Here is a 13261-nt window from a genome sequence, read left to right as displayed (position 1 = left end):
AGTTTATAAGCGAACCTAAAAATTAATTAGAAGTTACGAAAGACACAGTAGAGTGTTTATAATGATACTGAAGACTGAACGAGTGAAAGGGTTAGCCTATCACTCACAATTTAACCATAAATTAATGAAAACTCGAATAAAATCATAGAAAACGAGTTAACCAATATCTTCACTCCTTCATCTCCTATTCTGTCCACCTCCCCAATGCAAGAGTCAACAAGTATATTCATTCTTTCACCAATATTCTGTCCACCTCCCCAATGCAAGAGTCAACCAGTATATTCATTCTTTCACCAATATTCTGTCCACCTCCCCAATGCAAGAGTCAACTAGTATATTAATTCTTTCACCACTATTCTGTCCACCTCCCCAATGCAAGAGTCAACCAGTATATTCACTCTTTCACCACTATTCTGTCCACCTCCCCAATGCAAGAGTCAACCAGTATATTCACTCTTTCACCACTATTCTGTCCACCTCCCCAATGCAAGAGTCAACCAGTATATTCACTCTTTCACCACTATTCTGTCCACCTCCCCAATGCAAGAGTCAACCAGTATATTCACTCTTTCACCATTATTCTGTCCACCTCCCCAATGTAAGAGTCAACCAGTATATTCACTCTTTCACCACTATTCTGTCCACCTCCCCAATGCAAGAGTCAACCAGTATATTCACTCTTTCACCACTATTCTGTCCACCTCCCCAATGTAAGAGTCAACCAGTATATTCACTCTTTCACCATCTATTCCATCCACCTCCCTAATCACTGTCTATCTGGCTGTGGTACATAAGCATGTACAAAGGAATATTTCTAAGATAAGGGTGTGATAGGCTAACCTAACACACACACAACAATTGGTTCTACTTCAAATTAATTTACTGTCTAACAATCTGTCTGTGATATATATGCACTGCTAAGAGCTTGTATATAGACTATGCTAACCTAACACACATACAATAAAATAAACAAATGTCCCATTGTTCAGGTGCATTGCCTTTGTCAATACAGGACTGCTCTCTTTATCTCCATTAACATGAATTGTTATTGTTACCCTCAGTCTTTTTCTTTCTCTTTTCTAAATTTTTATTATGCTGTATCACTTTCAGCAGTTTTTTTTTTGTATTTTTTCTCATATTTCTGTTTGATTAACTTTTCTTTGACAGTTTGGTTGACCTTTCTTAGTTATCTTTCTCTTTTTCTAAACCTTTATTATACTTTCAGCAGTTTTTCCTTCTGTATTCTGCCATATTTGTTTAGTTACCTTTACTTATAGACATTTGGTAAAAGCTTTATGAATTGTAGGAACCTGATGACTTAATTCTTGCAGCTTCTCTTGTTTTCTTATAAATGATGCATCTGTGGAATACTTTATTATAGGAATGAGAATGAAGACAACATAGTTTTTCTTACAAGATAAGGAAATTTATTTATAAGGGGTGTGAGAGCACATTATGGACCGAGTACATGTAACAGATAACCTATGACATCCTTAACTGCTATGTATACTTGTAACTAACAGATGTGTCCAATGCAATACACAATGCAAAAAATTGTATATATTATTAAGGTGTTAGCTTATTTTGTACAATCTTATCATCATACATTATTCTAATTGCATAGGAGTTAGCAGGTAAATTTGATTAAGGAAGTTTTCTTATTGATAGCCAGCCACTCATATTTCCTTCCTGATGCAGCTGCACCTCACATCCCCACTAAGTGATTCAATGCAAGCCAGGGAGAACACAGGATTGGCACACAGCAAGCCTGAGAGGACGTCCTAAAATCAACCCACAATAAAGATGCATGTCAACTTGATGCTAACATTAGTGTATGTACAGCACTGACAGCATGGACTAGTTAATAGCTGGTTATTTTGCTGTGGAAGGAAAACATCAGAGAGAAACAAAATGGTATAAAGGACACTATCATGCTGTCATCATTATATTACAAGCACTGAGACTTTGGTATGTGGCAGTGTCTAACAATCTACACAAAAGGTTTGGGTTCACTCGCAGTGCGGGTTAACCTTTGGCACAGAGACAACTAACGTCTCAAGCGATAACATTTCCTCTGCTTGACCAGGAGGAAAAGATTTTAGTACACATCATTGTTCTCTTTATGAAACACTTTCTCTCCTTAACACTAAGTCTAAGATTTAGTAATAATTAATGTATTTACTCTCCCCTTCAAATACAATCTCAAATATCAGCTAACATCTATTAAAATTTTTTTGTGGTTAAGATATTTTGGCACAACAAGAATGGTAGAATTTTTATATTTTCTGATTCTCAAACTTACAGTGATGAGTTTAATATTTCAATGAGTCTCTAAGCCCAGGGTGAGGCTACTGAAGACTAAAGGCACTACAGCATTACAGACACGACTTGTTACAACCAAACAAGGAAAAGTCGAAGAGCAAAGATGTAACCAAAAAATTGTGCCACTAAACACTACTCATCATCATACTGCAAGAAGTTAAACAAATAAATAAAAATAAAGATTCAACACTCTATCCCTTTGTTTAATCTTCAACCACAGACTGACAAACAGGCACTTCCTACTCCCTGCCTTGTGTTGGGCTGGAAAGGGAGTGTCACCATTCATACTACACACACACACACACACACACACACACACACACACACACACACACACACACACACACACACACACACACACACACACACAGAGTACAGAGTGTGAATGGGTCTGAAACATGAGTGAACATGTCTGTTAGCAAAGGCACACAGGACTGGATACCTGGCTGGAAACATACATTTTGAGCAGCCCAAGTATAATCTGTAGTATTATCATTCTTCTTCAATAAATTTTGTGGGATTTCTTGTGTATAAAAAGCTAAATATTACACATGTACAAACATACAGCACTGTTCTTTTTGCCATTTGAGAATTATTACTGTTATTCTCTTGCACAGACACTTCAGAGTCAACTGCACAATATTTACTGTTCTGTTTTGTGTATCTGCACACTGTGTATTAACCCTCTGACTGCCACCGTTCCTCCTCAAGCTGAAATGTTGTGGTGCAGGTTTACAGTTTTGAGAGACGACACTGACAACAAAAGAGGTGGTGGTATAATTCAAACCTTTAGTGCCTGTAGTTATTTTTTTGCTCAGTGAAATTGTGTCAGGTTATTCAAATAAATTAGGATGTGTCATTCAGTGATAGGCATTCAGAGGGTTAAGTGTAGACTATAAACTGTTGGCCACAACCTGCAAGTGGTGGGCTGCCTCTGCCAACCACCATACCTCAGCGCCTCCCTGACTGGCACACAGCATAAAACTCAGTCTTCTGAAGGATGTACTCATTGTATTCCGTCATGTCCTCCTCCATGGCCTGGATGACTTTCTCGTAGTCCAGTAGCAAGCCCTCGTTGGTCTTGAAGTTTGTCTCAATGTCTGGAACACAAGTCAGGAAAGAAGGAGTGTCACAAAGTCAAGGAATTATTAACAGACTATTAATAGCATTTTCTTGGTTGTTCTTCCCTTGCTGGCCAGGAAGTCTGACCCAATATCTGCAACATACATCAGGAAAGGAGTGTTACTAAAGTCAGTTATAAGCAAGTTAACATTTTCTTGGTTGTTGTTCTCTGTTGGAGAGCTGGCCTGGTATGTAGCACTATTATATTTGTAAGTGTGTGGTGTCATATCTCTTCTTATTCTTCCCATGATGGAATGTTGCACCCTCAGTGTGTCATGGCCTCTTTAAAGCAGCATGGAAACAGAAGGCAGGATGAGTAAGCCAATAGAGGTCAATACACAGAAGGTAAATGAGCCCAGTACATTACTAACCAAGCCATAAATAATCACGGAGGCCTGACTGAAATCTGGTAAGCCTGGACTGTCCTGTCACTAAAGCTGCAACTCTGAGATTCTTACTTCTCTGCCTGCCATACTCAATGATGCTCAACAAAAGGTAAACTTTATTACCTCTCAGAGCATGGAGCTTGAGTTGAGCCTCAAAAGCCAACTTGTTTGCGCTATTCTTCAGCTCCTCAGCCCTTCTCCTGGCATCCCCAGCCGCTGTGGATTTCTCACTCAACAAGTTCACCACAGTCAGGTATTTCTGTTGAAAGAAACATGGTCATAACAAATGTTTCCTAAGGATTGCAAGGTTGTGATTTTACTAAAAAAGTGGAAGGTTGCACGCTGCCTTACGTCCTCCAGCAGCCTGGCGTCATTGGCCGCCTTCTTGGCCTTGAGGTCCGCCTGGTCCACGGCATTGTTGGTGTCCTCCAGATGGCGCTGGTTGAGCTGGTACTCCGCCTTCACCTGCTCCACACGTATCTCCAGCAACTGCACTTCTCGCAAGGAATTGTTGGCTCTCTCCTGTGCCACACTAGTCTCACTGGTGATCTGTTGGGACACCAGGGTTAACTTTACATTGTATTTACCTTCTATTTTACCTTGCTATGACTACAGATGAGATTACACTGGAGGGATCCTGCCTCCATATCTCATTTGGCTGATAACTGCTTTAACAGTTTCACTCCAGAAGCTAAAAAAATGTGCATTGCTCATATATGGTGTAAGCCCAAGAGCAGTAACTTATCTAATTTCTAATACTACAATCTCTCTCTCTCTCTCTCTCTCTCTCTCTCTCTCTCTCTCTCTCTCTCTCTCTCTCTCTCTCTCTCTCTCTCTCTCTCTCTGCACTCTCACTTGTCATAGAAATATGAGACGAGTTGTTTTTCTGGGTGTAAAACACACACACACACACACACGCACACACACACACACACACACACACACACACACACACACACACACACATTTATGATTTGGGGTGGTTGGAGGGTAGTAAATTACAGAAGGGGTGGTGATGGGTGAAGGAGGAATAAATGGGAAAGGAAGGGAAGTCAGAATTATAAGAAAAGAGATTAGTGGGGAGCTGTGTGTTTATGCACTTGATTGATTCCTAAGGAATGAACCAGGGAGAAAAGAGAGAGAGAGAGAGAGAGAGAGAGAGAGAGAGAGAGAGAGAGAGAGAGAGAGAGAGAGAGAGAGAGAGAGAGAGAGAGAGAGAGAGAGAGAGAGAGAGAGAGAGAGAATGTAGAGAGGAGGGAGGGAAAGGAGGGTAAGAAGGGAAGGAATGAACAAGGGAAAGGGGAGAACTGTACCCTCCCCACCTCTCCTCCCTGGTAGAAAGGGTTATAGGATGAAGAGAAGGTTTGGGGGATATGGAAGATAAGGGAAGAACTATGATAGGGAGGAAACTATGATGTAAGGCTCTGCCAATGAGACTTCCTCATTCTGGATAGAGGGTGGGGCATGGGATAGCTCATTTACATGATTGGTGGGAGGAGCAATAGAACCTCAAGGACATAATATGGAGACTGTCAAGACAAGTCAAGGCAGGATACAGGATCACTCAACAACAACTAAAATAGAATCCAACCAAGCCACCTACATAGGCGTCGTCGTATATTCCTTTGGCGCTTCATGACGCCTATGTAGGCGTTGTCATCATATTGAAGGGGTTAAATTCATGAATACTCTGCCATTAGACCTGTGTACCCTCAACTGATGACATGATTCAGAGTCAATGAACTGATATTAACCTGTGTGAGGTGATTCTGAGTGGCCCCAATGTCATCACTGGCATCCATGATGGCAGTCTCAGCACCTGACTGGGCAGTGCCAGCCTCCTTAAGGGCCTCCACCACACGCTCCGCTACTCCCAGTGCACCCTCTGCCCTCTCCTTGGCCTGGTCTGCGCGCTCTGTTAGTGGGATGACATTTACACAACTGGGACTCACTTGAATCACTTGAAATCACTTGATCTCCACTCAATGTGTCTTTCATCAAATCCCTAATTCAGTCTGTGAAAAATCATCAATCAAGGAGGAAATGCAGCCTCCCTCATGTTAATCATGGAAAGGAAGACTATCTCATAACTTCAGCTGGACACTGCTCTGTAAAATTGCTTTAGTTGACTTGAATGAAGTGACATATGCAAGGCTGTCACTACCAGTAGGATACAGAAAACACAGGGGACACAACAAGCACCTTTGAGCCGCTGAGCAAGGGCCAGGTCATTCCTCGTGGCGTCGATGATGGTGTCGATGTCTGTCAGTGACTCAATGGTGAGAGTGATTCGCTCAGCCAAGACTGTGATTTGCTCCGGCCTGAGGGAGATGTCGAGTGCAAGAACCTGCAAGGCAGACACACTCATTAGGAAGCTGAGGGAAGGCATGACATAAGACAATGAGGAGAGTGGCAGTGTTTGAGAATCTGAGGAAAGGTATTTAGTGGAAAAGTGAGGAGTGGAGACTAAGATCAGAGTGAATGTTTGAGAAGGTGAGGCATGCAGGCTGTGTGACACTCGCCTGTTCTGCCAGCTGCTTGATCTCATTGGGGCTGGAGCCGGGAGTACTGAAGTACTCCTCAATCTCCTCCAGGAGTTTGTTGATCTCGGCTTTGTAGGTGCTGGAGACATTGAGGCCTTGGAGGGTGAGGTCAAATGCCATCTTGGCCAGGTCAAACGCCACATCTGATTGCCGCTTGGCTCCTGACACGCCCCGCAGGTGTTCATCGGCCGAGGCCTCCTTCTTCTTGAGTTCCGTCTCAGCATCCTCGGCAAATGTGAGCGCCAGGTCGACAATGTTGACCAGGCCCTCATTGCAGGAGAGTCCGCCACACTTGTCACAGCCAGCACCACCACACAGGGCATCACAAGGGTCGCCGCGATGGTCACACACGTGCTCATTGAGGTCTGGTATGCCGTCCTCCACACCATCCAGCAGGCCACTCAGGTCTGCCAGCTTGGCCTCGTTCTCTGCCTGAGTGCGGTTGAAGGAGTCACCCACATGCAACAGGAGGGTCTCTGTGCGGCGCCTGTTCCTCTCAGACTCAGAGATGATGACCTCTGTGAGCCCCACTTTGTCCTGAGCGGCAAGGGAGCGTTCGCCAGCATGTCGGGTCAAGTTAAGTGCACCTATGGGAGGGAAGATGTCAGGAGCTCAAGGGAGGCACTTTGCTGTACTCAGATGTGGCAACACTAAGACAAAACTCAAGTAGAACTATTAATCGATGAAACACAGCATCATGATAAAATTCAAAGACTAAACCAAAAAGCAACATTTCAGAGCCAAGAAAATCTCCAGTCAAGTGAGGTAAAGATGGACTCAAACTCTGCTGTAAAGAGGGAACACTGACCCTCCACATTCCTCTCCTGAAGCTTGGTTGCTTTGGCCTTCATGTCCCCGGCTTCATCCCTCAGTTCCTCAGCCTGGACACGCAGGTCAGCCAGAGCATTGGTGGCCAGTGCTTTCCTCTGGGTGGTGTTGTCAATGCCTTGCTCCAGCTCCTCAAGGTTCAGTGAGGCTGCCGTCAGGTTTGCACTGTGGATGAGTGATGAGTGAGTCATGAGAGAGGAACACAGTCATTATATATAGGAGAGAATTTAAATAATATTGACTCCAGTGCTACTTCCATTACCTATTGCTGATTTGGTTAAGTAGATGAGTGTGTGCTAAGAGAGTCACTGAGAGAGGAACATTATATATAGGTGAGAATGAAAGTAATATTGACTCCAGTGCTACCTCTGTCTTCCTTTTATTGGTTTGGTTATGTGGCAGTACTATTTCTTGGGAGCATTATTTTGTCTGAGCAAATAAAAAAAAAGGCACATTTTATGATGATACAACACTCATTCCACCCATGCACTCACTCCCTCACCTGAGTTCAGCAATGAGTTCCTTAAGAGAAGCCAAACTCTCATTCCACCCATGCACTCACTCCCTCACCTGAGTTCAGCAATGAGTTCCTTAAGAGAAGCCAAACTCTCATTCCACCCATGCACTCACTCCCTCACCTGAGTTCAGCAATGAGTTCCTTAAGAGAAGCCAAACTCTGCGAGGTCAGGTTGGCAGAGAGGAGAATGTCCCTCACATCTTCAATCTTCTCCTCCATGGACTCAAACTCGTGGCTGTATGCTCCAGTGGCTCCCGTCTGCTTGATCTCCCCAGCAGCAGCTATGAGGCCCTGGGTGCGCTCTGGGGAAAGTCACCTTGCTGAGCCAACCACACTCCACATGACAGTATTCTCTAAGGCTCATGCTATATCAGTTTTTCATAAGCATAATGGTAACTTTCCCTGATTTATCTATCTGTATAACAGGCTGGCAATCCCACATGGAGTGGCCCAGATAAAGCACCATACACTAACATACACATCATTCATGTTCTTAGCCTTGCCAGCCCCAGTGGAAAAGGACAGGCTTGTAGAACTGAATACTGAAATCATTTAGTGCCTGTACTTTTTTATTTCCACTCATTAAAATCTTCTACACTTAAAAAAAAAAAAAGTCTGTCATTAACCAGCAAAGGTGCAAGATTTGGATAGTTTCAAAACACATTTCTGAGCTACCAAGTATTGAGATCTTTAACCATCTGTGTTCTTATTTCCACTCACTAACTGTTACATTGTCATTAGCCAGCAAACCTTTCAGCTCAGTGAGGATGATGTCCCAATTGTCAAAGCACTCTCCACACGGCTGGCAGTATGGCGCTTGGCCAGTGTAGCCACGAGCACACTCGTCACACTTGTCTCCACCAATTCCTTCCCGACACTCACACCGGCCAGTCTCATGGTTGCACTGCAGGGTTTCTGAGCCTTCACGGTTGCAATTACAAGCTGTGTGGAATGATGAAACACATGTATATGGTGCCAATGTATCATGCAGAAGCTAGGGGAAGAATTCATCAACAGTGTAAGAAAGATAAACTAATAAAGAAACTGAAATTGGTTTTAAAGAGAAAAATTAAATATGAGCATCCATTGACAGACTGTAGCTTCATAAGTAAAGGAGACTTAACAAAACTTAAGAGTACTACTTGGGAAACATTACCTTACACAACATCAAAAATTTATACAGTAGCAATGAATGAACTTACACAGGCACTCAATACGAGGGTCGCCATAATAGTTTGTCTCACACTGGTTGCACTGCCGCCCACCAAAGCCAGGCCGGCACTGGCACTGTCCATCAAACTGTGAGAGAAGGTAGAGAGTAGTGAGTATTCCCGCGTTCCCTGTACTGAGTCACTTGGATGTGTAGTGAAACAGGAGGAGTGGCTGGCTATAAATAAGAAAACTTCCTCCCTTAGTTGGGGTGTGAGGTGCAGCTACATCAGGAAGGAAGTACAATGAGTGGCTGGCTATAAATAAGAAAACTTCCCTCATCAAACTAATCTAGTAATTCATATTATGTGGTCAGATTAATGTATGTGAAAAAAAAATTGTATAAAATAAGCTGAGATTCTGAGTGACTGGAAATGAAAATAAATGAGTTACTGAAACATCAAAACTGGTAGATGGTCAGTCACTCAAAACACCAGTAAAAACAACAAAAACAAATTATTCTCAAAGGTTTAGCCATCAATTGGGAAACTCTTATGACATCAAACACTAAGTCTGTGAAACACTTACATTCTGGTTATGAATTAAGACATTATGAACAAAAGCATGCAGCACAGTAATCAGTACACAAGAAAGTCATTTTTTTATCTGATGCAACAACAAAACTAAGCCAGAGAAACTTTCCACTCAGCCTTAACTCACAGCGGATCTTGACTGCCACACCTCGTGCTGCAGGGAAGAAGTGTCACTTAATACAGAGGCAGCCTAAGAACACCCTACACAGACAACTTTAGTGCCAAAACACTACATGCCGCACATTCCTTTCTCCCATTCAGCACTCAGGCAGCACTTCTCTTTACTAATTCTTCCATTCCCTCACTGTGTCACTTTCCAGAACACAAAATAGATAGCCACCAAAACATACCACACACTCCTTCCCTTCACTTAGTACTGAGGCAGCATTTCTATTGTTCATTAGGTGTGGGGACCCTGCAACATATCAAGGCTGTCTTGGATGATAAAAAGATAATCTAGTACAATATTAAAGGATGGAACATTATGAACTCAACTTGATCCTGTTGAATATAACCTGGTAGAATCAAACACAGTACAGATGGGTTGACATATACCTCATTGCACTGGTCAGAGTAGGAGCCAATGGGGTCACACGCACACGCCTCACAGCCATTCCCGGAGGCAATCTTCCAGTGGCTCGTGGCACAGTGGTCACACTCCAGCCCCAACACATTGGGCAGACATGGGCACTGGCCAGTCTCATGGTCACAGGCACCAATGGTCTGGTTGGTGCCCAGCAAGTTACACACACACTCTGTAGTGGAGGCATTCATGTCACTGAGGAGTGAATGACATCATTACCACAGCTTGTGTAATAAGTACTGAGGTGTGAAAAGCAACAAAATTCATAGATAAAAAAAGGAAAAAAGTTACACAAGCTGCAACACTGCTTTCATTCATTCATTCATTCATTAATTAATTCACTGAAGAGTGAACAACAAGACTATCCCAAGTATACAACACAAAGATGAGATGCAAGTGGCCAAGGGCAGCACCAAACCCCTACACAACACAAAACAAGGGATACAACACAATACAACAGGAGTCACTACATGGCACTCACCACGGCACTCCTGGTTGAGAGCATCTCCATAATACCCAGGCTGGCACCTCTCACAGTGGAAGCCAAATGTGTTGAAGAGGCACCGCTGGCACTCGCCTGTCCGCTCATCACAGTTGCCAGGCCTGGAGATGTCGATGTTGTTGTTGCAGTCGCAGGATTGGCATTGGCCCCCAGGCACCTCGGGGTCACCAAAGTAGTTGTCAGCACACACATCACAACGTGATCCTGAAATGAGATGCCTTTTGGATTCCATTCTTGTTACTTTTAAGATTTTTTTGGTGGTAAGAGAGAAAGTATATCTACCCTTGACACTAAAAATTGGTAAGAGACAATACTAGTGTAATTTTTTAAGTGGTAACAAAGAAGGTGCATCCCTGCTCACACTTACCAATCCTGAAATAAAACACCTAAAAACTGGCAAGAGGTAAGGATAAGAGTGGCTGTTAAGTGGTAAGGGAGAAAAGAGTACCCCAGCTGACACTCACCAGCATATCCCTCAGCACACTCACACACCACATCCTTGGTGCGCGGATCAAGGGTGCAACGGTCTGCAAAGCTGTGGCCCGAGTCAGCAGTTCCTGGGCAGGGGCAGGGGCGGCAGGCAATGCCCACCTCCAGCCTGGGGTCACCATAGAAGCCCTCCACACACCTGTCACACAAACACCAACCTATAGAAATCACTCTCACTTTTGGCTTCCTTGGTATATATATATGTAAAGTATTCTTACTTTTGGTTTTCTTGAATTACAAATAGATTGGCTGGATAAACCCATGTGGGACTGCTGGCCTCGTATTTATATAAAGATAGGGATGCAAACAGATTGCAAGGGGATTCAAAGCAGTGATGTACATATGAGTGTGTGATTTTTCTGTTTTCCTATATGTGAGGAATGCCAGGATACTGATAAGCATAGATAGATAGAGCTAGATAGATGTCTAAGTGAACTAATACATAGATAGGCACAAAGATACATAGATAAAATGATAAAAACATAATGGACACATCAGAAGTACATAAAATGTAATATATATTCAGATAGGCACAAAGATATATAGATAAGAAGATAAAACATAATGTACATGTAAAAAAAAAACTCAAATCCTGCTAATGGAACTTGGCACTCACACATCACAGTTGGTGCCACTGGTGTTGTCCCGGCACTCACGGCACACGCCGGTGTAGGAGTCGCAGGTGTCAGCATGGCCGTTGCATTGACAGCGCTGGCAGTTCGGGAAGTTCCAGAACCCAGGCTGGCACTCGTTGCACTGGCGGCCATATGTGTTGGGGCGGCACTTACACTGACCTGCAGAGGGAAGGAAGAGGCATTCCAAATACCTACACACTGCTATGTTCTGACTGGGCTACTTGATTTCATTCTACTACATGACACCACCATGGCTGCTTTGAAATATGGTGGAAGCAATGAGATGATGATGTGAAGATATGATAAACTGGTCATAAAATGTCATCACCAGGGACTGAATATCTGGTGGGACACTCAAGATGACTAAGGACATAACAGGTTACCAGTAAGTGATGCCTAAGAGACAAATGGATTTTTTATCAATTTTACCTGTCTTTTCACTACATCAGCCTGTACAGAACCATAACAACACAAGGGAAAAGCAGAACAGTGACTTACCAGTCTGCTGGTTACAGAAGTTATCCAGGGCACCCACAGGGCTACAGTCGCACACCTTGCAGCCCTCAGGGCCAAAGCCGTAGGTGCCAGGAGCACAGTGGTCACACCGGCGACCTACAACGTTGGTCTTGCACTCACACTGGCCGCCCAGGGAGCTGCAGATGCTGCTCTTGCTGCCGGTGCCATCACATTGGCAAGCTGTGGAGGCATCATACTTGAGCACACCACCATTACACTGCATCATCTAAAGTTGTGACACTTATCTTGTATGTTACATCAAATGAAAATTCATAAAATAAATTCCTAGTCTGGCAAGTAAATGATGTAAAAATCTTACCACACTCAGGACTGCTAAACCAATGAGCTTCATTCACAACAAGAGAAAATGAAGTAAGTATTGAGACATACAAGACTTGTGGCATTCACATCCCAAGCATTGCCTTATTGATACTCATTACTGTCCCTGCCATATCCTGTTCCCTCAAGCACAGAAGCGTCAGAGACACAGGGAAGGAAATGAGCCCCTCCCTGAAGACACAGAGCACAAGACAAGCCACTCACAGTAAGCCTGTCCATACACCAGGAAGCCAATGCTGTCCAGGTGGTGCTCCTTGCACACCTCTGGCACACTGGCAAGGCTCTGTCCCTCGTAGAAGGTCTCGCTGCACCGGTAGCGCTCATACTCCTGACGCCGGTTGTCGTTTATCAGTGAGCCAGAGTAGAAGCTGATGCTGTCCACCCGGGGAACAAGAACAATCTAGGGAGGATAAGACAGTGCTTTGCTTCTTCATCTGTCATCACTGTCATTGCTGGCAGCTTTGTCTTGCATGTCACAAAGGGAAAGGATCCAGTTATGGGAAATGGAGAAAATATCTTTTCTGATATGAATAATTTATCTGCAGATCAAACACCAAATATCCACAGGGAACAAACATACCATGAGAGCCAGACTCATCATACAAGTGGCCTCAGAAAATAATCTAGAGAGAGGACAAAGTATTTCAAAATATCAAGAGGCAGAAAACAGTCTTATGGAAAGGACTAGAGTGGAGCAGCATCCCTGTATGAACATAGAAGAGGCTGCAGAAGAACAA

At 43.5% G+C, this 13261-nt stretch overlaps 1 protein-coding gene across 9 annotated transcripts in view; it reads right to left on the bottom strand.

Annotated features, from left to right (window-relative positions):
• Positions 1-1404: 1404 nt before the first annotated feature.
• The window catches only part of LOC135116489 (laminin subunit beta-1-like), a 38148-nt gene continuing 26291 nt past the window's right edge, over positions 1405-13261 (bottom strand). For 6 of the 9 annotated variants that reach the window (XM_064033978.1, XM_064033977.1, XM_064033981.1 and 3 more), the window contains 17 exons: positions 12729-12924; positions 12168-12365; positions 11651-11828; positions 11010-11173; positions 10525-10749; positions 10016-10215; positions 9588-9614; positions 8921-9017; positions 8469-8660; positions 7840-8020; positions 7182-7366; positions 6353-6960; positions 6033-6177; positions 5585-5745; positions 4182-4379; positions 3954-4089; positions 1405-3422 (listed from right to left, as the gene is read on the bottom strand). In XM_064033978.1, coding sequence (XP_063890048.1) covers positions 3274-3422; positions 3954-4089; positions 4182-4379; positions 5585-5745; positions 6033-6177; positions 6353-6960; positions 7182-7366; positions 7840-8020; positions 8469-8660; positions 8921-9017; positions 9588-9614; positions 10016-10215; positions 10525-10749; positions 11010-11173; positions 11651-11828; positions 12168-12365; positions 12729-12924 — 3240 coding nt within the window. In that variant the 3' untranslated portion in view covers positions 1405-3273. The remainder of the gene's footprint in view (positions 3423-3953; positions 4090-4181; positions 4380-5584; positions 5746-6032; positions 6178-6352; positions 6961-7181; positions 7367-7839; positions 8021-8468; positions 8661-8920; positions 9018-9587; positions 9615-10015; positions 10216-10524; positions 10750-11009; positions 11174-11650; positions 11829-12167; positions 12366-12728; positions 12925-13261) is intronic. The other 3 variants (XM_064033979.1, XM_064033983.1, XR_010276357.1) reach the window with 2 other exon arrangements.

The sequence above is a fragment of the Scylla paramamosain genome, chromosome 31 (genome assembly GCF_035594125.1).
Source record: "Scylla paramamosain isolate STU-SP2022 chromosome 31, ASM3559412v1, whole genome shotgun sequence".
In the NCBI taxonomy this organism is placed as follows: Eukaryota; Metazoa; Arthropoda; class Malacostraca; order Decapoda; family Portunidae; genus Scylla; species Scylla paramamosain.
Note: the sequence above shows the minus strand (reverse complement) of the source record. Positions and strands in the feature narration are given on the sequence as shown.